General features: G+C 36.7%; 1 protein-coding gene across 1 annotated transcript in view; it reads left to right on the plus strand.

Moving 5' to 3' along the window:
• Nucleotides 1–25,972, plus strand: part of smap1 (small ArfGAP 1) — a 134,890-nt gene that overhangs the window by 11,855 nt on the left and 97,063 nt on the right. Inside the window, exons 3-4 of the mRNA XM_056471455.1 lie at nt 4,209–4,280; nt 8,753–8,833. Of these exons, the coding sequence (XP_056327430.1) occupies nt 4,209–4,280; nt 8,753–8,833 (153 nt within the window). The remainder of the gene's footprint in view (nt 1–4,208; nt 4,281–8,752; nt 8,834–25,972) is intronic.

Consider the following 25,972-nt stretch of genomic DNA (forward strand, 5'->3'; position numbering starts at 1 on the left):
CATTTAGGTGTCTGTTCCTTCTATTACTTCTCAACTAGAAAGCCGGAGACCTTTGCACCTCACGCTGATGCTATTACTTCTTTGAGAGGACGGTGGACTTCACACTTTGGGCTGCATTAAGATGGAGATCGCTTCTCCCTTCACACACCGGGCTGATTGCTGTCTCTGCTTATTGACCGCCTCTGTTCATCTCCTTCTGTTTCCCGTTCTGGACTTATTTCCCCAGACGGGCATGCTGGTATTAAAGGGATTGGGAGGGGAGGTGGGGGGACACTATTGTGGTATTATTTAATGGCTCTCTAATGAATATGGGCCCATGCTGCTGTGGGGCATAGTGCTGATGCTAACCCAATAAAAGCATATTATGAGGGGGATCCATCAGCAGGTAATGAACCAGTCTGGACATTTCTGTGCTAACTTGGGCTATAATAGACCTACTTGTTCAGCTTGGGCTTTGTAGACACATGCTGCTGACAGGAACACTTCCATACTGGGACAAAGGGAAAGTCATCTGTCTTCCTGTGCCTTTTCCCTTGCCACATCACCTGTTTTAATGGAGTGTTCTGGGTTTAATATAAGTTAAGCTTAGCCAACAACATTTGGGGTATTATTGAATAGCAGAAAATTTTTTTATAGCCTATTGTACTGCATAAAATCTTTTTTCTTAGAGTTTTTGTCTTGTTTCTAGTAATAAAAGTATCTCAATTAAGCAAACAACAATGATTGAAGAAATTTAAGTTGAATTGAATCAAGAATCTTGTTTTCAGAAATACTGTAACATGTCAATATTAAGCAAGTTTTTTTCTTTAAAGCAGTGGTCCACTATGATATCATATTTTAAACTTTAGTTGATGTGTAATGTAGATGTGTGAACATGAAAACATCTCTGAATGTAATATGCTCAAAGTTTAATGCAAAGGGAGACATTAGCTTTTACAGAGTTAGCTTAGCAAAGCCTACAGCAAACAAAGTTTGATGACTACAAATAAATATATTTGGGTTAATGAAGTCATAACCCCTTTCAGGTTACGTACATACACCACGCAGCGAGAGAGCTGTAATGTTATAGCAGAAAAAGCTAAAATGCCGTCCAAACGCTGCTATTTCCCGCTATTTTTAGTTTGCTCTGTTTATGTATTTGGGCTTCCAAAGGACACAACACAAAGATAGAAGTGCTTGGAGTTTAATTTTAATTATGTTCCAGATAATTATAAAAAAAATAACTGTAGCTCTAGCATTTGACAAAGGAAATCTTCTAGAATCTTTCCCAGTTTAGTGCTGGATTCGGCTAAAAACTCCCTTAAAGAAGAAACAGCTCCAACCATAACAGAAGAAGCTGTGAATTGTTAGCCACAACCTGTAAGTGTTTTTCTTTATTAAAATTTACCTATTACATGCACAGTTTCTAGTGTTAAAGGTATGTTGTAGCAAGGACCTAAACACCGGGAAATGCTGTTTGGCACCGTTAACAATTTAGCTACAAATTCATATTTATCTGCCAAACTCTCACAATCTTCAGCAGCGCTGCAGTGTCTCTCTATGCAGCTGTTTTCTCTGCATTCTACATCTCAAATAACAAACTCACGAAAGATATGTGAACGTTTCATATTACTTACACATGCTTATAACCTAAATATATGTGAAAAATGCATAGCGTGAGGTTCAGCTGTGTCCTATTCGTTTTCTGTCTGATTCAGGCATAAATTGATACGACTAACAGCTACTTTGACAGTGTTTACACAGCAGAGGCATTGCACTTTCTAATGATGTGGAGCCGATTCATGAATCACAGCACATTATGTTAGCTTACCAATCAGAGCCTCTTGAGGGCGGGCCTTTAAAGGGACTAAGAAATGTTTTTCATGTTAGCTGAGTAGCTGTACATAAGTAAAGTGAGATGTATGCACACATTGCTTTGCATCTTATAAACACAACCAAGCCTTAAAATACACTCTGGACCACCACTTAAAACAAGCTAAATAATCTGCCAATGGGATAAGCAAAATAATCTTTATTCTGAATATATGTATATAAAAACAATTATATTCAGTCCTGTATTTTCATTTAATTCTCACATGGCCATGATGTGTTAAATGGATTGAATTGTGACCTAAAAAAATTTTTGTGCAAAATAAACCAAATGTTTTATTTGTAAACTGATCATTTGATATAGATAATAAAACATTTATTTGATATATCAATTTAGATTAAATTGTTTGTTTAACTTGCCAGTAAATGATCTCTGTAACCATTCGGTAACTTCTGCGAGTTAAATATTTATTTTACAAATAAACAAATTAACGTATGATGGCTAAGGAAGGACAAGTGTTGTGTTTACTTAGTGTTGTTGAATTGTACCCGTTATTTTTTTTTACCCATACATGTTCCTCCCTACCTATCATTCTTGCCATCTACATGCCCTATAGCTAGGGAAAACAACCTAAACAAACTGCCCACAGCCAGTGAAAGTGGCACAATTAGGGGCAAGAGAAAGGGGGTAAGACCATTAAAAAGAAAGTGAGGGTGTCTTCAGATTCATGGAATTGTAGATTCTAATAGGCACCCTTGAATTATCAGAAAGGTTAGATCTCTGTATTCAAAAACAAAAGAGAGTATTAATATTTCAATATTTCTGGAATATGTCATTTTACAGTTTACCATGTCATTTTTCTGTGTGTGTGTGTGTGTGTGTTTGTTTGTGTTTGTTTGTTTGTTGGTTGTTTTTTTATTTATTTATTTGTTTGTTTATTTGTGTGTTTGCTTGCTTGCTTGTGTTCTCTATTCTTATTGGGTCAAATACCTCAGACCTGTTCAAGTATCTGTTTATACAAGTTCGTTTGTTTTACACATACAGGGCAAGTTTTTTTTAATGATTTATTTTCATGTTGTGAGTACATATGTATTTTTTTTCTCAACAAGTACAGTGTTTGGTACTTCACACAACATTAATCATACAACATTTGTGCATAATTAGAGAGGAACTGTATTTTCATTATTTTTCTCCGTGTTATGTTTTCAGGAATTCACAGCACTCCTTATCCACCACAGTTCATATCAACTATAGAGAGATGAAAATATGACTCAATTATTATTCAGATAGCATTTTTACTTTAACTAAACAGCAACAGAATGGAATTTTAAGTGTTTGTATCCATATTCCAATCACAAAAAGTGGCACATTTTGCAGTCTTCTAGTCCTATAACGCAACTAGTATTGGAACCATTTTTTTATTGCTTTGTCATCACAATTGATGCCATTTCTTACCTCCAGGCATTACAATTCACACTAAAACTGAATAGAATAGAAATCTATATTATTGAATGTGTCTGGGCGGTTTATATACATATGTAAATGTACACAAGGAAGCTTTTCAAACATCATTCTCTGATTAATGCGATTGTTTGCGGTGGCTACACTTGTGAGTTAATTCTATTGATTCAAGGCAGTCTTGGTTCTGCAGTTTGACAGACTGACTGCAGATTCGGCAGATGGTCTCATTTCTTACGTCTTTTGGAACAGCTGGAAAAGTCTGTGCTATTTTTATCCAGCAAAACGTGTCCTTGATGATAGATGTGGCTGCTGATATGTGGGCTTCTTCATGTGTATTATTATTATTACTATTTTTTGAGTATTTTTTAAGGTGTTTTTTTAGTTAAATGTCTCTGGATTCTTAAAAGAAGATAAATTCACTTTGAGAAGTAAAACCGCATTAATGTTGTTTTTAAAAATATCTGTATATATGTTTGAATTGTTTTCCTACCCCTTTGGCAAGTAGTTTTTCTCTTAAGCATAAATCTTACTGTGCTTTACAAAAAAGAAATAATAAAAATGATGCCAATGGGGTAACAAATAAATTCCTGAGATAAAAACAAGTCTTGATATCTTAAGCAATGTTGCTTAATTTGTGAATTTGTGAATTTGTTCACAAAAGTGAATTTGTTCTTTTTTTTTTTTTGTCTGAATAGGGGTGAGAAATACTGACAATACTGACTATTTTTGCAGCGTATGTGACTGAATGTAACAGTATATAAATTTTGCTTTTCCCATTTTCCCCACAGGCTGAATAATTATTCACTGTATAGTGATCGCTGCAGCCTATTAATTCTGTTTTCTCTCCTTCCGCTCTTTTTCTTCCACATGCTCTCTTCATCTCTCTCTCATTCTCTTTCAATTTCCCTCTTTCCCCCTCTCTCCTCTGGCCCTGCAGAAGTCCTCTGATGCTGCTTTGCCCTCAGTATCGTCTCCTTCTTCGCAAGCAGCTGAGAAAAGCAAACTGGAGGTACTGTAGCGATGTGCTGTGCTCATCTGTGTGCTTCACTGATCTCAGTGCTGTGCTTGTGCTCTGCATGCTCTAGACTGCATCCCAATTTGCATGTTTTCTATCTTCAACAGTATGCCTAGGTCTGGAATTATTGCTTTCCAAATTGTATAGTTGAAAACATGGCAGACATGTCCTATATATGCCACAGTATGAATTAGAGCTGAAGGATTAATTGGTAAAATATTTGGATTTCAAAATGACCGTAGCTTTGTTTGTTGAACTTGAATTGACGAGCAAAATCAAAACAAAAGCTGCCACTGATTTATAGCTGTTAACATGTTTGAGTGTTTCAATCTTGTTATGAAAAGTCAAATTACGACAGAAGTCCTATATGTTTATTGTTTACATGTAAACACTGATGCATACAGCAGTGATCAAAATAGATTAAACCTAATATCAAGTAAAGTTTGTATCAGTTGCATGGTACACCAGTAGATGGCGACATATGTACGTAAAAGTGTCTTCGAATCGTTCATTAAAAGCATGATATGTGTCATTCTTTTCATTAAAATATCCAAGAAAACGCTAGGACAGTTAGGCCTGTCACAATAATCAATATATCGACTTATCGCACAACACATTGACAAGACCTCAATAATTTTTTGATCATGCAATATATAACGCCCATACATAAAAACAAATTCTAGCATTTTAGTTGATTGTACAACATCTCTATCTCTATTGTAGGTGTCGGTGTCAGTATGGTTAAACATTATAGTATTTACTATAAATTGCTCTTGGAGTCTGACAACTGGAAATAGATCTGGTAGCAGATATCGCAGCCTCATATTCTAATTATAATGCCTAATTATTAAATTGTTAAAATGACTAATTAAAAGAAAAATTCTTAAAAATAAAATTTTATCTATTTTTTTTGGAAGCATTATGCATTATGATGCTATTATATTGTCATTCTGGCATCATATGGTATTAAAATGACAGTGATATTGTTTATCACAATATATCGCAACAAAAAAGATACTGGGATAGTGTTATATATTTTAATGACATATGTACTTACATTATTCCAAATGTTAAAAAAGAATTTTCAAATCCAATAATAAAGTAGTAATAAATACTTTAGGTTATTCATGAACATGATTTCTGCAGGAGTCATGTAGGATGTAATAAAGACAACAACTCCCATGATTCCACACTCAGTAATGGCACCATCAAACTACGCCTTTGTTTGTTGTGAAAATGCGCCCTTTAGTGGTAAAAATTGTGCCTTTAAACTCCCATTGAACCAGAAGCTGTGATCGTTAGTTTTTTTGTTTAGTGACACAGTTCCTAGAGAAACAATTTTAATGAGCAAACAGTAAGTGAGGTTTGTTTTTTGTTATCGTGGGCTGAATGGATGTAGTAAAGTAGGCATTTCACTCAGAAAGATAAGGAAAGGGTTTTAGAAGAGTTATTACAACCTAACAGACTCTTCATGCTTACCATTTCTGTTTGTTTTCAAAACTGACTGTTGAACTAGTGTGGTTAAGTATGTTAGCCACACACATTACCTCAAAATCACATAATCTGATCATTTAACTGAAAACTAAGTGCATTTTCAGATTACAAGTAAAGATTAGAAGGGCAAACAATTTTTTTTTCTCTTAATTACACAGATGAATTGTTCACCACAAAACTGGCAATGTGAGCTTACAAAACCGTATGGTTATTTTTAATTTCTTGGGGACTTTAAGGTGATGTTGTTTCTTATTTTATTTTATTTTATTTTATTCAAACAAATATTTTAAAATATATATTTTTTAAAGCAGATTTTTATTCTCCCAGAATGTAAAAAATAATCCACAAATGAATGCAGATATAAAAAGTAAATGTTTAGTCCTTGATGGTTAGATTTGTTCTTTATAACCTAGTGTATTTAAAAAAAAGTACTATATCAATGGGATAAATCCTGTGACATGCCCCTAGACTGAGGACTAAATTGGCTTAAAAATTAGGACAGTCCGCTCCATGCTATTAATCAATTACAGAATCAATGTGCTATGATATAATGTGTTACACAATTCCCTCACTCTCACTCACAAATGTCCAATCAATTAAAGTATAGTTTAAACTGGTTAGTGCTAGATCAGCATTATTAGCTGGTCATATGGCCACAGCCATATCACTCTGCAACCCAAGACCAGATACACACTGAAGATAAGCTGGGGTGAGCCTGGTTAGTACCTGGATGGGAGACCACATGAGAAAACTAGGTTACTGTTGAAAGTGGGGTTAGTGAGGTCAGCGGTCAGCAGGGGGAGCTCAACCTGTGATCTGTGTGAGTCCTAATGCACTAGTGAAAGTGAAGGGGACAGTGGGCGCCATCGATCAGATGAGATAATAGACCGAAGTCCTGACTCTCATTAAAAATCCCTTGGCACTTCTCGTAAAGAGTAAGGGTGTAACCCTGGAGTCCTGGCTAAATTCCCCCTCGGCTCTTACCCATCATGGCCTCCCAATCATCTCCATCCACTGAATTGGCTCTATCACTGTCTCTCCACTGCACCAATAGCAGGTGTATGGTAAGCACACTGGTGCCGTTGTCCTGTGGCTGCCGTTGCATCATCCAAGTGGATGCTGCACACTGGTGGTGGTGTGGAGAGACCCCCCTCATGATTGTGAAGTGCTTTGGGTGTGTGGCCATGCACAGTAAATGCGCTTTTTTAAATACACATTACATTACATTGCAGTTTATTACTATTATTGTTTTTATTATTATTATTATTATTATTATTATTATTATTATTATTATTATTATTATTATTATTATTATTAATTCTTTCAAATATAAATTTGTTGTTGTTATTTGTTGTTCATTTTAGTACATAAAACTAAATCAATAACAGTAATAATATCTAAGCAATAGTGTATAAAATCATTTACCATTCTTTAATTTTCACTATTCCAGTGCATAATCTATTTGTCAAATGGAGCGTGTAAAACAAATATAACTGAACAAACCAGAGGCGTATGCCTATTGACAGTTTTGGCAGCAGATTATAAAACAGCCTGTAAGAACGTTAATTTAAGCAGAACAAAGAGAAAGGTGACAGAGCCTATAGGAAGCACCCTGACGGCTTCACAATTGTTGTTGAAAGCGCTGTGGTTGTATTGAAGAGTGTGTGGAGTCTGTTGCCTCTGTGCTGTGCTGTGGAAAGGAATCGATAGCACAGCTCTGTCAGCATGCAGAGGGGAAATAGAATAATCAATGTGCCCATAAAGAGCTCCAAACGGCCAATCCGCACCTCTCCTCCAGGCCAGCTCTCCATTTGTTCCGTCTGCTGGTAATCATAGTGCCAGTCAGACACAGCAGCACCACTGCAGAAAACCCACTCTGATCCCTCACTCCCACACCTGGACCAGCCTCACACGCAAATCTGAGAGAAAAAGAGAGCTTGATGACTCCATATCAAGGCCAAGCTTAATACGTGTTGTTAAAAGCCATGGTAGAATTGTGTTTGAACTTAGTAACCACAAACAAAATGAATGCGTTTAAGTTTTCTTACTTTGCCTTATTTTACCTCACTTCACTAATAAATTATCAAGAATTAATTATACTTAATAGATAAAATGTATTTAACTCTGAATCTGGTTGTATTAAGCTGATCTTAAAGGGATAGTTCAAACAAAAATGAAAAAAACTGTCGTTTACTCACCCTTGGCTTGTTCAAAAACTTGTTACACTGTAAAAAAAAATCCGTTATTTTACTTTTTTTTTCCCGGCAACTGGGGTCCCGGAAAAAAACCTGTAAAATAATAGCCATTAAATTACAGACATTTACCGTAAAAAACCAGACAGTAAATGACAGAAATTTACTTAAATTAAAATTTCCGGTAAATTAATGTAATTTACTGTCTGTTATTTACGAAAAATGTCTGTAATTTACAGCGTTTTTAAAAAAAATTGTATACAGTGCAGAACAGCTGAACTTTACCTGCGTTTGGTGGTTGTTTATGCTAAACCCTGATCTTAACTTTTAAAAAAAGTTTACTTAGGCCAACAAAAAGGTTCTTTTTTTTGGCACTTTTGTTCTTGTTTGGCGCACACCATGAGTCGGATGACAATGTTCACACTTATTCAAATGAACCGTACTAACTTTTTAATAACAAACCAATTGTAAACACAAATAAAATTCCTCTGCAACATGTCTATAACTGAAGAAACCAATAGTATATGTCTAACTGTCTGTTTCAAGCTGTGGTTGCCATATTTAAGCTCTCAAAGTACAGGCCTCAAGGCAGGATTGTACTCCTTGTGCCCTAAAGGCACCTCAGACTTGTAGCTGACTCCACTTTTTTCCCACCTTCAGTTTCTTGCGTGTGCATGCGTAAAGTGTTTGTGTGTCTGTGTGTGTGTGTGCAAACCTGTCCTGTCTCTAAGTACAGTTTATCCTGACACACAATATTTTCTGCTTCTCAATCTGACACAGAGGGAGAGAGAGAAGAAAAAGGAGGAGAAGAAGCGAGAAAAGGACACGGATAAAGAGAACAAGCCAGCAGTTCTGGAGAAGGTAAGAAATCTCATTACTGACCGAACAGAATGGAACGAGTGGCCTTTTTAACGAGAGATGTGCTTATGAATCATTTCTATTTAAAATATCGGCTACCTGATGCTGATCACATCCATGCTGAGTCTCTGAAATGTGATCTCTTTGGGGAAATGCTTTACAAATTTGAGACTTTTTTTTTTTTGATGTTGTGTTTTGCTTGATTACGGATTTTCTGGGAATCATGCATGAATGCACAGCGACCATAAGGAAGATCACAGTCCTGTCTCTCTTGTGATGTCAAAAACTCTGGGCACTGGAGTTTAATTTGCCTTGCATATTCATACATCTCTTTGCTGGAAATTAGATCACTGAAATCTCTGGGTTCATTTCGGTTTAAAAACCTCATGTGGGGAGTTTGGGAAGAACGTGATGAGAATGTCAGATAGTTGAGGATCTTTATACAAATAAGGTGATCCAGAAGGCGCTGCTTTTGGTGAATTTAGTGCTGAAATAACAAATTACTTTTGTTTCAGATTTAAGATTCGATTAGAATGGAATGGATGTGATGAAAGTGTTAAGTTGTTAAGTGTTAAATTGTTATGGTGATAAATCAAATTCATCTTTCAAATCGAGGTAAAAACAGTAATATTGTTATATTAGTTTTTTGTTATTACAGTATTATAATACTGATGTTGAAACTTACTGTTAATATCACATGATCCTTTAAAAGTCAACAAAATATGCTGATGGTCCTCAGGAAAAGTTTTTTTTTTTTTTATATTAATGATGATAACTGTTGTTTATATTTTATTTTATTTTTCTAAGTGCATTTTTTTATACACTTTATACTCTGAAAAATGTGAAACTTCTGTCTTAAGCCCTGCTCACACTGAGATTTCAGCCACGATTTTGTCAAATGGGACAAATTTAGGAAATCCTAAACGATTCCTGAAATCCTAGGCTAAAATCTGTGTTCTTTGATGGTTGGTCTGACACAGACAGCCGCTTAATGCCTGTTGCGATCAGATTTTTCCTCAGATGAATTTCTGGCAATATCAGAAGATTTCAGACACTTTCCGGAAGTGTGAAAACAGCTGCGATGAGCATCAATCCAAGAACCAATAGGAGTACCGAATTTGATGACGCAATCCATGTGACAATTCAAATGATCGGGGAGAAATTATAATTTTTTTGTTCTGGTTTAATTATTGAGACTCGCTGTGTGCAAAATTGCTACTAAAGTTTGTTTACATTTGCTGTGAGGAATCATTTCAGAATGTAGGATAGTGAAAGTGTAACGTGTGGATGACGTCAAACTCTGGTGGTGTTTTCTTTCGTGTTTGGCGCGTCTTCAATGTCGGTTAGTCTGACTTTATGACAGCCGAGATCTTACAATGTGACATGTGAGCCATGTTCGTACAGTCTGACATGCTACAATCATTCAGGATTTAAAAAAATTTGCACAGTGTGAGCCGACCTTTACATTGAAAATACGTTCTTGTATTGGATTAAGTGAAAAATTATGAAAATTTTTTTTTTATTACAACCTGTTTTATTCAATTTAAGTCGAACCAAAATAATTAATTTATTTGCTGTAAAAGCCATTTTACCTTTGAGTCAAAGTGTTTTTTTTTCCTGAATAAGTATTTTGATTTAATATTAAAATAACTTTTTCATTTTAAACCAAATCAAAGCTATAATTTAAGGGTAATTCTCAACTTTAGCTAACAAATTACAGAAATGTTTAGGTTTGTCTAAAGCAAGATTATACTTTTGATCTAAGGTAGGTAACTGTCTAAGATAGTTTTCTAATTTGTACTAAAGTACAAAAAATACATTTAGTGTCTCTATATTAAACAATATTTCTACTTTGTGTGAATGTATTTTTTTCTAGACCACATTAAATGTTTTTGATTTAGATTAAATTATATTTTATAGTTTGAACCAAAAGTAAAATTTTACTTAGAAAAAAAAAGCTTTTGCAAATTACAGAAATGTATTTTAAGTTGTTTCATAATAGGGCTGCACAATATGTCGATTTAGCCTCGATATTGCAATGCTGTCACATCGCAGGATATGTGTCCAGTGTTGAGTTTGTATTATAATTTATCCTTTGCGTTTTGTATGTGAGTGTATAATGATTTTAAACACATTCAGGCGTAAACAAAACTGCACCATTTGTAACCTTTAATAATGATGAATTCTTTTCAATTACTGTACCTGAATACTGTTAGACTGAGCATGATAAAACACAGTTTATTTCATTTGTATATTTTTCTTTATTGTATTGATCTGTACTTGCAGATGGTTTTTTATATTTTATACATATGCACTGGCCAACAGAATCATCCCAATCAATCTAAAATGATATATATTTTTTTTAATAGACACATTTAAGTCATCTGGTGAAATTGTATTCATATCGCAATACACATCAGAGAATTAGAAAATTTCACAATGTTAGATTTTTCCAATATCGTGTAGCCCTAGTTCTTATTTTTGTTTATTTTATTTATTTTTCAGGATCCCCATTAGCCAATACCAAGATAGTGGCTATTCTCTCTGGGGTCCATCGAACACAAACCAAAATTACATTAATGTATAACAACAAAGACCAATAAAAAACATAAAAACCCCAAATTTATACGTAACATCCAGGTCAACAATCCACTTAATATTGTGCCATTAAATATTTCTTCAATGATTTTTTAAACCTCATTTTACTTGTTACAAAGCATGTAATGTCTTATGGCAATTCATTCCATGTTTTCATTCCTCTATACATTACAGTCTGTTGCTTTGCATTCGTTTTTTTAAACAGGAAGCAAAAATATTTCTTTTAATGCATGCCTGGCTTTAAAATTATGACTAGGATTACTATACAAAAGTTGACAGTATAATACACATTGAACTCTTGACACAGAAATATTTTTTATGAAACACAACCGAATGAAACACCCTATCCTTCACCAATAACTGACTTAAACTTTTATACATTTTCATAATATTAACCCATCTATTGCAGTGTAAAATTATTCGTTCATAGTGTGATTTCTTTCAGTTTACTTAAGTTTTACCTAAATAAAGCTTTTAATCATTTAAAATATAATAACATTTGAATTAATTTCCAGTTTATTTAAATTGAAATGGACAATACAATTTATTACATCTTATTCATTCATTCATTTTCTCTTCAGCTTAGTCCCTTTATTAATCGGGGCTCGCCACAGTGGTATGAACCGCCAACTTATCCAGCACATGTTTTACGCAGTGGATGCCCTTCCAGCTGCAACCCATCACTGGGAAACATCCATACACACTCATTCACACACATACATTAATGACAATTTAGCCTACCCAATTCACCTGTACCACATGTTTTTGGACTTGTGGGAGAAACCGGAGCACCCGGAGGAAACCCACGCCAACACGAGGAGAACATGCAAACTTAACACAGAAACACCAACTGACCCAGCCAAGGCTCGAACCAGCGACCTTGCTGTGAGGCGAACGTGCTACCCACTGCACCACTGTGCAGCCAAAACATATATATATATATATATATATATATATATATATATATATATATATATATATATATATATATATATATATATAAATATTTGAAACGGTAATATATATTTAAAAATATAGTTGTTTTTTTCTGCCTTAATAATGATAAGACCGTATGTATACACAGGAAGCAAAGTTGAAGAGAGAGAAAGGGTTGATGGAATCTCAAACTTGGGACACCAAAATCAAAATGTTTTAAATGATGGAATTAAAACAACAGTCTGGATATGTATTGATTTTATTTCTCCCTGTTTAAACTATGCTCATCAAAACAATGACAATCTAGAATTGCATCAAATTGACATGTAAGTTTATGGCATTCAGCAATAAGCTTTGCATTTTCCCAACTATAATCTTCTGCATGTACAATGACTTCTTCTAGTGTGTATTGACCGCAATCATAGCCCACACAGAAACAACCAAACTGCTGTTCATTTCAAGAGACAAACTCCCCAGAGTGTCAGATCTCTAGTGCTTTGAGCGCTATCGAACGAGTTTCTTCCGCGCCGCTGGACACGTACGGTAACAGATATTGCAGGCTTGACTTCATTTCTCGATACTGCAGAGATGTTGAGCAAACAAACAAACACTTCTTTAGATGTGCTGAAATGGCCACAGCAGCAATAATTTGAATTGTGTGTCTAGTTGACGTCGCACATTCACAACTCTGCAACACCAGAAAAGAAAAACCTGAGCAGGCATCTTACATTTGTTCTTGTGTAGCGAACGGATCACTCCAGGCACCTTGCTTTCCTTCAGGCTACACTTCCTAAGCACTCACAGTCACGCACACACACACACACGCACACCTTTCCTTCCCCTGAAGCTCAGTTTTTCAGGGGTCACCTGGGATTGTGACGCAGAAAAACAAGTGCAGAGGAAAATGCCATTCGTGTGTGGGAGAAAAGCGAGTGCGTGAGGCGCTTGGGAATGTGTATTATTGTCATCTGTCTGTCAGGGAACACAATGGCTGTGTTTGATTGACAGGCAGGAGGACGAGGATGGGTGGCCCTGAGTGAGGAAAGAGTCACAGAGAGGACAGGGGGCTGTGCTTTTTCTTCAGCAGTGTCTTTCACTCTGGGTTATTCTCTTTCTCTGCATGGCTCCTTATCCTTCATGCTCTGTAAAATCTTGAAGCAATGCGAGTTGAGAGGCACTTGTGCAGGGCAACATTGGTGACCCTCTAGCATATGAAATAAGAACATGGAAAGCTAGTTGTTGTTAGGACCTTGTTAAAAGGAAAATGCTTAAAAACAAAATGAATTTCCTGTTAGTATTTAAGGCAGAATTGTACTTCTGTCAAGTGATTGCCGTAACCCACAGCGGATGCCTTGCACATAGTTATGCATTTATTCTTCTGCATTCTGTTTGTTGCCCTGCGATAACACTTCCGAAACGCTAGCTGGCCACGGGTTTTATGTTCGTCTGTGTTTAGTTTCTTTGCGGCTGTTTGGTTTACATTGGAAATAGTACAAAATCGTGTTATACAAAATAGTGCCATAATCGTGTTATCTCGAGTGTGAATGTGTTTGGAAACACATATTCTGGGATGTAATAATGCAAAATAATGTGTATTATTTTAAATCATTCAATACCTAAAGATATTTTTTCAAAATATTAAAGTTAAATCTGAGATGAAGAATAATCATGTTATCTCGAGTGTGAAGGTGTTTAGGAACACAATTAATTCTGGAATGTAATTATGCAAAATAAATTGGATTCTTTCAAATCAATAAATATCAAAAGACATTTAAAAATATATATATTAAAGTTAAATCTGAGATGAGGCAAAATCATATGACTTTTTAGATGAGCATTAGAGGAATTTATTCAGTTGTACTTTTAAAATTTGTGCTTGACATTCTGTACTATTCATTTTTCACCAAACATATAATATGTGTAAGGGATAATCAACAGCTTGCCGTGTGTTGAAGAATTGTAATGCACCATGTGGAGGTAAAGGATTTAGGCTAGGCAAATTGATCTCATGGAATTAATCTAACAAAAAGACAGCGATCGGTGCTTTAGTTAAATAACGTTATGCTTATTAAAAACACGTTCATCTATACAAGTCTATACACATGAAATAAAACATTTACAAAGCTGTTTTGAAACACCAGTTCAAGAGCACATTAGATGCATTTTGATGAGAAAGCAGCCAAAGCCTTCTTCATCTTTGCTAGTAAATTTGTAGGGAAATTTGCAAAAGAAAAGAAAAAAAAACATATTGGGACAGGTAAGAGAACATTCTGATTTATTTTTCTACTTTAAAACAAAAGCAATTAGATAAATACACAGAGTCAGTGTAATATTGCATTATTTACAGTCATAAATTAATTATGAAACTTACGATCTGCCCAAAAAAATACACTTGAGAACAATTAATAGGTTAAAAAGTCCAAACACTGCCCGTTAGATATACCAATGATTGAATATAACGTTTTAAACAACAGAGATACAAAAGATGAGATCCAGCGGCAGGTCCTGAGATGGCCCGGCCGATATAGATCTTCTCTAGGCAGGGAGATGTTCGCAGAGCTGCCACTGACCGCCTGGAGCTCAGAAAAGACGCACTATCCTTATAAATAAACTGCCGATTTGACTTTAAAATAACTATATTCTCGTTTGAAAAACTCTTAAAACTTGATTTTGCGGCATAATTGATGAGTATTTTTCTAATTTTTGAGGATTTCCTGTCTGCCATTAAGTCCTCATCGGTTTCCAGTGTAGCACATGCGAGTGGTATGGTAACAAACTTTTGGGGGAATCGCATTTATTTCGAACTACTTGTGCATTTCAACGAAAATAATGCACACCCTCCAGTCAATCAGAATCAAGAATTTCAACAGACCATGGAATAATAAAAAAATAACGTACTGTATTAAACAAATTAAAGCTAAATTATCTTTTGATGATTAGTTTATGGTAGTATAGCTTGTCTAGTTTATTATTGTTTGTCTCTAGTAACTTATCTTGGCATTACAGCTTTTCGCACACACAATAAAACCCTATCAAATAAATAAACACACTCATTTTCACCCAAGGGAGCAGTTTGAGAAACCCCAGCCCAAGTCATCGATTTGCTATTGATTCAGTATAAGCCTCTGGTACTTTGGTTTCAAAGCCAAAATGTTCAGATCAATCTACTCTTGCAGCAGACAGAGGAACCATCGACTACAGCCAGCTGAATGTAGTTCCTTCTGCTGGATTTGTAAATGTGGATGTGCACATATAAGCCGTCACGTTTGGCCACAGGCACCAGCAGCCCCAGAGGCTCTTAGGTACTGAACTGCCCTGTCAGGACGTCTCCTTTCATACCTTCATCTTTCACTCTTCTCCCTTCATCTCATCTCCGTCTCTCCAGGAAGAGTACAAGACCAGTCTAGAACAGGAAGTGTCCGTGCAGTAGCAACTCTGTCTCCTTTAACACCCAGTCGCCTTCCAGGAGTTACAAAGACTGTGAATATTCTTGACTCAGTGGAGCGGAAAGCGGAGAGATTGCAACTGGACTTCCAAAGGCCACTGCATTTTTCAATCTTCTCCACTGTGACCCACACTTCAGAAAACACACACAACCACACATACAAGTAGAGCTGAGACAGATGGCTGGAGTGTAGGATTGTAGACCAGCGAGGTTGAGAGCCAAAAACGACTTTGTTTGTTCTGAAAGTGAAAATAAAATTGTCACACATCTAATGGTAGCAAGCTAGGATGGAAACAATTACTTTAATAAAGTAAGAAAATGTATTAGCCGTATTCATTTCATCAGAATTAAATGTGGATCTAACTCTGCATTTGAAAATTCTGCACTTGGATGCAAATTATCTGTTGTTTTGCAATACAAGGCTAATAATAATATATAATATAATAATTAATAATAATAACAATAATGATAAAATACACTAGTTTTCGTTTTACATGTTAGACTGGTGATGAAATAAAAATCTCTATTGCTTTTACAAAAACCGTAGAATGACATTTGTTGACTCCAAAGGCTGATTTATACTTCTGTGTCAAGCGCACACTTCTGTTCTGCGCAGCTTGTACGTGGTCGCATAGATCTCGCCGTGGCCGTTGCCAAACGCTGACGTGCACCTCTTAAAATATGCAACTACAGGTTGCAACGACGCTTAGCGCAAGCTTTGTGATTGGTCAGCTTGCTAGCACTGATGAGTGTGGGTGGGACTGAAAGCCGCGCGAACCCATTGGAGCAAGTGTTTACATGCGCCGAGTCCCGTGAAAGAGCTCCAGATGGAAAGTTTTGCCGGTTCCTGCCTCAAAATGAGCGAGTTTAAGACACTTGTACATTAAGGTAGCATTCAGAAAACACAAAACACCAGAGAGGAAACTTGACACAGAGGAACATAAAAACCTCACTGCCAGCTAACGTTTGAAAAGTGTTATTGCAGAGCAACACAAAGAGCGCGCAGAAGTATAAATGCACGGCAATGCGTAAGGCATGCACTGTGGGTCACGCCGATCACTCGACGCAGAAGCATAAACCAGACTTAAGGGTGCACTAACACACTCGGCACGTTTCCCGGTTCATTTGACAAGTTTGAGTGCTCCATAACAGGCCCAGGCGTGGTTCAGTTGGCCGGCCCTGGCCCAGTTAGAAGAGGTGTGCCAGACACGGTTTGGTTGGGCTTTGGCGCGGTACGCTTGTAATGTGAGTGCAAAGCGCACCTGAGCCCAAAACTGAAGACTCGCCATCACTTTTAAAGAACTGTTTTATATGGACATCATTCTTATTTTTCAATGAACACGAACTGTCAGTTTATTAAAGACGCAAACCTCTCACTGCACAACAGCTGCACCTTCAGCAAAGCTCCTAATACCTGCAGCACGATAACTTTATGAACCTTTATGAGCGTCAAAAGTGGTAAATATGCTCAGCAAAATATTTGACAGTGGCACTGCATCCCAAATGACTAAAACTAATACAACTAATATAACTAAAGCAATTTACACTGTGCAGAGCGAGAGCGCTTCTCTTCCTGTTAAACTAAACAGTCGCATCTTCGATGACGTAATCATGCTCTGGCTCAGAAGGTAATGCAATGAGAGCGAAAGATTGCCTTAAAAATGTTTAATTTATTTGTATCATATAACTTGCCATAGCTGATATCTACTTTATATTGATTTCATTTTTGGTTTTTTTTGCTCTTAATTTTTAGTTTGGATGATTTTTGTAATTTACACTTTTTGTATTTTTGTATAATATTCAATTATGTATGAAATTTGAATGCCATTTTGTTGTAATTGGATTTTGTATTTCCAATTTAAATAAATAAAAAATGCAATGTAAGCACAGGCTGTCGGGAGAGAGAGTGGGCGGGGGGTTGACAATCGGACTTTGGCATGGTTCAATGCAACTGTATCAAGTGTGAGTACGCCCCTAATCTGAGGTAAGGAGCTGGGACATTTAAAGACACTGTACTAAATATAATATAAAAGACAATTTTATAACATGGTCATTGTATCATGATGCACAGTTATATCAAATTTATCCAAATCAATCCTGTGATAATCATAACCAAACCAAACTCTGAGACTACTATTTATCAACAAACAAATTTCAAATTGGAGTGATGGGGTGAGTAAAGAGTGATTTATACTTCAGTATCAAGTACAGTGAATGGTCCGGCACAGCCTTTGCACAGCTGCAAACCCCTCGCAATGGCTGACGCCAATCCTGACGCACACCTCTAAAAAAATATTTTAAAAAGCGTTGATGAGTGTGAGTGGGCCTGAGAGCAGTGGGAGAGTTGCAAGCCTGTTGGAGCGAGAGTTTAACAAGTGTCAAGTCCCGTGGAGAAGCTCCAGATGGAGACATTTGCTTGGTGTTTACTTTATGGTTGAAGTTGTTGCATGTCCACTGGTTCTCGCCTCTGAATGAGTGAGTTTGAGCTACTTGTACAGTAATGGCCCGTTTCCACTGAGTGGTACAGTACCTTTTTCAGGCTTGTGTTTCCACTGCTAAAAGGATACCAACGGTGGGTGTGGTGTATGACAGAAAGTTTCAGTTGATGTCATTCTCGCTCGAGGAAATGTCAATGCTGTACGGGTCATTCACATATCATATGAGAAGCACTTCTCACAAAACAGATGCTTTATAAAACATAAACTCTTGTGTATAAATGTTCATTGCTAATCTTCTATCAACAGGATTTGATTATAACTGCAGATCAATGCGAAATAGCCTACTGCAACATACTGCAATTATATAAAAAAAAATAAACGCAACATTTATAAACACATAGAGACCCTTACAGTCTCCGATATGATACCAATTACAGAAGAACTACACACAAAGCATACATTTAGTCCTATTTGGTTTCAAAAACAATACGAAACATAGCCCAATCATTTGCTCCTTTGTTTTTTCCAGCTTCTCCATTTTTTCACTCGTCAGTCTCACATTATCAGAAGCACTTCAATAATCATGCAGACATTAGTATTATCAGCTCAAAAAGTTAGTTATTTCAAATATAGATGTGCGGCGAAAGATGATCGCGAGAAAGCAAAACCGCTCGCGCTTTAAACGGCCTTGTAAAAAACTACTGGGCACAGGGTAGATCCTGTTCTTCTTCTTGGCTTTGTGGCTGTTCATCAAGACGATGACAAGGTTTGTTTGAGCTCGGGTCGACCATGGCTCGTTATTATATGTATATATTATTACAGTGTAATGTCTTGGTTGCGTTTTTAAAAATGGTTGTTCCTTGGTTTTCATTCCATACCTGGCTTGTTGCACGAGCGAGTGACATATATCTGTAAACCAATAATGGTTAGTTGTGTCTTGCTCCACCTTTTGGTACCCTTTTGTTGTGCTAGGTACCCTTTGCAAAGGGCACCCAAAAAGTGGTATGGTATGGTTCGCTTTGAGGTACCTTTTGACAGTGGAAACGGCCATAAAAGTACCGAAACACTCAGTGGAAACGGGCAATTAGGTAACAAGGTATTTCCAAATTAGTACAAAATGCAGCTGCCAGAGTTCTAACCAGGTCTAGAAAATTTGATCACATCACCCCAATTTTATCCTCCTTACACTGGCTGCCTGTTAAGTTTCGTATTGAATTTAAAATATTGCTTCTTACATATAAAGCTTTAAATAATCTAGCTCCTGTTTATCTAACCAATCTTCTGTCTCGCTACAATCCAACTCGCTCTTTAAGATCTCAAAACTCAGGGCTTCTGGTAGTACCTAGAATAGCAAAGTCGAGTAAAGGAGGTCGAGCCTTCTCATTTATAGCTCCTAAACTCTGGAATAGCCTTCCTGATAACGTCCGAGGCTCAGACACACTCTCCCAATTCAAAACTAGATTAAAGACCTATCTGTTCAGTAAAGCATACACTTAGTGCACCACTTAGGGGGCTTCCACACAGTTATAGTTATGCATCTTGCTGATATACACTGTGAACATCAGCTACGCTAATTATTTTCTTTATTCTCCATTTCCACCTGGGGATACTCTTCCCGAGGCCCCCAGACTATGCAGAGTCACTGATTCGATCCAAGACCAACGACGAGATGATCCCAAGGTTTCCATATCCTGGACCTGGCCGAATCCTGAACAACTACTGCAATGGTCATGGAGGAGTGGAGAACATGAGACTGTTTCCTATGACGCTCCAGAGACAGACGAGTCTTCGCTGAGGCCAGCTTCCAGCCTCCGCCACTGAGACTGCAGCTCTGCACAAGACGTTTGGCCAGCGGAGAAATTAAAATGGTCGTGCCCAACTGAGTCTGGTTTCTCTCAAGGTTTTTTTTCTTCACTTCCGCCTTTAGTGAAGTTTTTTTTCCCTCTCCGCTGTCGCCACTGGCTTGCATGGTTCAGGATCTGTAGAGCTGCGCATCGTTGGATTTGCTCTTCAGTGTTTGGACTCTCAGTAGTGATTATTAAACCACACTGAACTGAGCTAAACTGAACTGAACTTGAACACTACAAACTGAACTACACTGTTCCTATTTACTGTGACCTTCTATGTGAAGCTGCTTTGACACAATCTACATTGTATAAGCGCTATACAAATAAAGGTGAATTGAATTAGTATTGCATTATTGATTATTGTTGCATATTCTGACTGCTGTCTTGAGCTTTAATTTTTATCAATGACCTATTGCACTGATGTCCAGGGAACTGATGATTTTATTCTCTTGAACACTTGGAATGAAAACAGGGCTTCGCTAGCAAATGTTGTAAGTGATATTTTGTATGGTAACATAGCTAGTAAGGAATTACATATTGTACAATATGCATAACAAAATTTATACACGAATTTGTCCGTGTATAGAAGCTGAAACCACAATTGCTTTTGATATTCCATACTTTTAAAACATATAATGGTGCATAAATGGCACGCTGCACCTTTAAGAATCAGACATGTCTCTTTTTTTTTCCTCCGTCAAGTGCAAACATTTTTCCACAGCTAGCTATCTATCAATCCTTAATTTGGTCATCCCTGAATAGCTGAATGAGATGCCTAGCGCGTCTCTTAAAGCGCTGCTGTAGGAAACGAAGGGCTCTTGCCTCGTGGCATCTGATGCATATTTTCCCCCTCGACAACCTTCATTTGTCTGTCGTTGTGAGTTAATCTCCATACATATTTCCTTTGCCATCAAAGGCGCTTGCTGGCTGATGTTAAAATCAGCCAAGCGAGGACCTTACAATGATATTCATAGCCTCTCCTGAACCTTCATGACTGTGTGTGAGGGAGAGAGAGAGACGCTGACGGTTATTTCTGCCATAGCCTCTCCTGATCCATTGGCTTCTACATCGCACATAGAAATCGCCAGAGCCGTATGTGCGTTTCAGGGAGTGTGAAAAATGAAACACCAGCAAGGGAAACCAGCGCTGACCCCAGGCCAATGTGTAGACTGATTAAAATGGCAGTCTGGCTTCATGTGTGACAACGGAGGGATTTATAGCGAGTCTGCCACATATAACAGCCTTCAGACAAACATTCTGCCCATGAGAGAGAAGGGCGAGTCTTTCTTCACTGGGTGTGACAGTTTGTTTAGCTGCCTCTAGAACACATTCAGAGAGGTTTGTGTGATTGCCAGGCTCAGATGATGATGTAGACGTGTATTCAGTTGGCTGTAGTAGATGCTCCATCTGTCTGCTGTAGGGTTGGATTGATAGCAAATGCTTTGGCCGTGTGGGATGATGCCAGACTTTGATACCTCGGTTTCGATGGCAACAGATAAACAGCTTTGGATGACTGATTAAATGCTTTCAATAGAGGCAATGATTTCCCATTAAGCTTGATATTTGTGGCATTTTTTTCCTTGTCATTATTAAAGCTAAAAAAAAATTTATTTTGCTTATTTGAATATAATTACAATTATTATGCTTTGTCTTTTGTATTTATTTAATTTTATTTAATTTTTTTAGCTGGATTGGAATTATAAATGTATTGATGTTCAAAACTGGCGGACACTTTGTATTATACGTATATGTATTCATATTCATATATTCATTTTATGTATTCATCAAGGACACATTGAGTTTAATCTAAAGATTTAAATATATTCAGCCCTAGTAAAAAAAACACATTTCTTATGTGGCACTTAGTAGTAGACTGTAAATGTATTGCGCCTTAGATTCAGCTTTGGTCCTCACATGAACATTTAAATGTGCAGTATGTAAGTTTGACATCCAGTGGTTAAACTAGGTATTGCGCTCCTAGATCTAAACACATTTTCACTTGGCTTCTCCTCTGAGCGTATGCAAGGTTGCCAGATTGATGTGACGTGCCCGACTATCTAGCCTAAAGGCTTATTTGAATTGTTTTCTAACTAAAAGCAATGGCATGCACTAGATGAAATATTTTCCATACTAAAAGGAGATTTTGTTCTAACCAACACCTGAAATTTATATTTTAGAAATGGCTTCAATTTCTCACAGGTGAACGATGTTCACTTCCCATACACCTCATGTGCTTTGTTCAGTGTTAAATGCTCAATAATTTGGCTTTGAATGTCATTTTGCATGATGTTTATTCCCATACTACTGAAAGCAGCAGCAGATTGTTCACCTCAGATCTTGAAAATAAATTAAACCGTTTGAAAGTTTGTGGTGTAGTATTTTGTGCTTCTGAATAGCTTCATTTAAATTTCTGTCATTTTTTTATCTGGTGCAAACAACCAAATTGCTTATCACTGCAAATCTTGTCACGTAGCATGTTGGCAGGACACGGGGTTACAATGTAATCTGCTCACCTAATGTTTATGTTCATAATATTTATATTATTTGCTAATTAATACCCTCATGTGGAACTCTGAATCTGCGTCTCATTTTGGAGTCTGCTACTCGGAGGTCGCATTTCAGTCACGGACCCATGCTTTGAGAGTCTTCCTGACTGAATGAATCAAATATGCAGTTTTCCACCAAGGCAAACCGGGGTGCTGAAATATAATTGGCTGAAAAGGCATTGGATGGGTTAAAAGAACCAAGACAGCATTCTGGAACTTAACTCACAATTTCAAAACAGAATATCTGACTTTAGGATTGCTACAAGAATATTCACTTAGAATGTTTCTTAAATATCTGCAAACATTATGGTATTTTTATGCTTTAGAAGAGTCAAAAACTTACATACAGGACCTTTAAAATGCAAATAAATAATTAATTAAAATGTAACATTGTAACATAGAAAGTGTAAATAAGCAACTAAAAGATGTATTTGATTCAAAACAGCTATTTTAAATCAACCTTAAATGCAGCTGTATTAAACCATATTTAAGCGTGTGAAATACAGTATAAATTATTGATTTAAATTCTAACATTATTCAGTGTCTCATTTATTCCAATTCTTGTAAATTATTTTAAGATGCTCTCAATGGATACTTTGTCTCATCAGAATTCAAGATCTGTACAAACTAGGGCGGCATAATATATCGTTAACATCAATATCGCAACGCACACATTTGCAATAGTCACATCGCAAGATCTGCAATGTTAAATCTGAATTATACTTGACCAGGAGCCATAGAACACATCTGGTTTGTAGAGTCACTGCTAAGTTTAATCATAATAGAGTGAAAGTTTATCTTTTGCATGTGTTTTTACGGCCTTTGAGTGTTTGGGCACAAAAAGTAAGATGTTTGGAGGGGTAACAAAGATGAATTGTATTTAATTATTTATTCAATTTATGCTAAAAAACAAAAAAGTTTGGTAACACGTTATTTTGATGGTCCATTTGAGTATTAGTAGACTTACTGCTTTATCTGTTGATACTGCTCCTTCAACAGACATTTAACTGACTATAAAGAACTTTGCAAGTACATGTCAATTTACACTAACCCCAACCCCAATCCTAACCCCAACCAAACAGTTTACTTATAATCTAGTGAGAATTAGTTGCCCAGTAGATGCAATGTACCCTAAATTAAAAAAACGGACCATCAAAATTTTCTGTGACCAAACGTTTTTGTCTCGTTTCTAGCACAAATATCTACATTTCAGAGTGAAAATAAGATTATTTTAATAACCTCGTTGGCTGATAATTTAGCATGTTTGAAGGAAAAACTCAGAACTTTGACTTATTTTTTCTGAAGGCGAAAACAAAACAATATTTTTATTTGATCTAAGAAATTTGGGCAAGAAACGAGACAAAGCAAAGTTTGAATTACATATATATTTTTTGCATTACAATTATTTAATTTGTGTACCTGAATAGTGTTAGACTCCCCAGAAAACTGTCAAATAGAGCTATTAAAACTGTCTTGAAAAACTGTTTTCATATCGCAATATTTATCACAGAAAAATAAAATAAGTTAATATCAGATTTTTCCAATATCGTTCAGCCCTAAAATAAACCAAAAATAACAACAAAAATTTTTTTTATATGCATTTTGTTAGAAGTCTGTGCCACAAACTAGCTTAAATAACCATGCTGGCAAGTAACCATTGTACCAATAGACATGAATTAAATAATTTCATAGCATAGCAGACCTGGCAGATCAAGCAAGGTGATATCGAAGCACAATAACAAACAATAGCCAGTCACCATCAGATCTGAGCACTGTTAATGCAGTCTTGCGCCTTTATTGTCCCATTGCCTGAAATGTCAGACTATGCTGAATAGTAGCATTCAGATCGAAATTGACAAAATGATGATATCATATCCAGTATTATTATCTTTTATATTGTGCAGCCCAAAGTCTGCTTGGCACTTCTGGTTCCTCGGCAACTGAAAACTGTTCTATTTCCCTCAGTAACACAGATATTCCTCACCAGCTTGATCTCCACAGCCCTGACAGGCAAACACCACTAATAATACATAAAGACGTGCCCAGGACAGACATCACTGTTGTTCATACTTAGGGTTTGGGATTTGAACAAACTTTTAACTCAAAGTATTAAGCTGTAGCTTGTGACTCGCTGTTGTTTTTGAGTTATCAGACTGTATTTGAAAGATGATAAAAACCCATAAGGACCAAAATGTTGTTGGTTTTGGGTTCGCTTTGGTAAAGGTGTATCTTGCAAGCTTTGCAGGCGTTCAATATTTTCCATAAAGATTAAATGTAAAAACAAATAGACAAGTGTAATTATATACAGTGCATCCGGAAAGTATTCATAGCGCTTCACTTTTTCCACATTTTTTTGTTACAGCCTTATTCCAAAATGGATTCAATTCATTTATTTCCTCAGAATTCTACACACAATACCCCATAATGACAATGTGAAAAAAGATTTTGTGAAATTGTTGCAAATTTATTAAAAATAAAAAAACTGAAAAATCTCATGTACATAAGTATTCACAGCCTTTGCTTAATACTTTGTTGATGCACTTTTGGCAGCAATTACAGCCTCAAATCTTTTTGAACATGATGCCACAAGCTTGGCACACCTGTCTTTGGGAATTTTTGCCCATTCCTCTTTGCAGTACCTCTTAAGCTCCATCAGGTTGGATGGAAAGCGACTGTGTACAGCCATTTTCAGATCTCTCCAGAAATGTTCAATAGGATTTAGGTCTGGGCTCTGGCTGGGCCACTCAAGGACATTCACAGAGTTGTTGTGAAGCCACTCCATTGATATTTTGGTGGTGTGCTTTGGGTCGTTGCCCTGCTGGAAGATGAAGTGTCACCCCAGTCTGAGGTCAAGAGCAATCTGAAGCAGGTTTTCATTCAGGATGTTTCTGTACATTGCTGCATTCATCTTTCTCTCTATGCTGACTAGTCTTCTAGTTTCTGCTGCTGAAAAACATCCCCACAGCATGATGCTGCCACCACCATGCTTCACTGTAGGGATGGTATTAGCCTGGTGATGAGCGGTGCCTAGTTTTCTCCAAACAGTTCAATTTTAGTCTCATCAGACCAGAGAATTTTGTTTCTTATGGTCTGAGAGTCCTTCAGATGCCTTTTGGCAAATTCCAGGTGGGGAGTGGCTTTCGTCTGGCCACTCTACTTAAAGCCTGATTGGTGGATTGCTGCACAGATGGTTGTCCTTCTTTAAGGTTCTCCTCTCTCCACAGAAGAACGATGGAGCTCAGACAGAGTGACCATTGGGTTATTGATCACCTCCCTGACTAAGGCCCTTAAAACCCCCGATCACTCAGCTTAGATGGCCGGCCAGCTCTATT

The sequence above is a fragment of the Danio aesculapii genome, chromosome 13, assembly GCF_903798145.1.
Source record: "Danio aesculapii chromosome 13, fDanAes4.1, whole genome shotgun sequence".
Taxonomy (NCBI): Eukaryota; Metazoa; Chordata; class Actinopteri; order Cypriniformes; family Danionidae; genus Danio; species Danio aesculapii.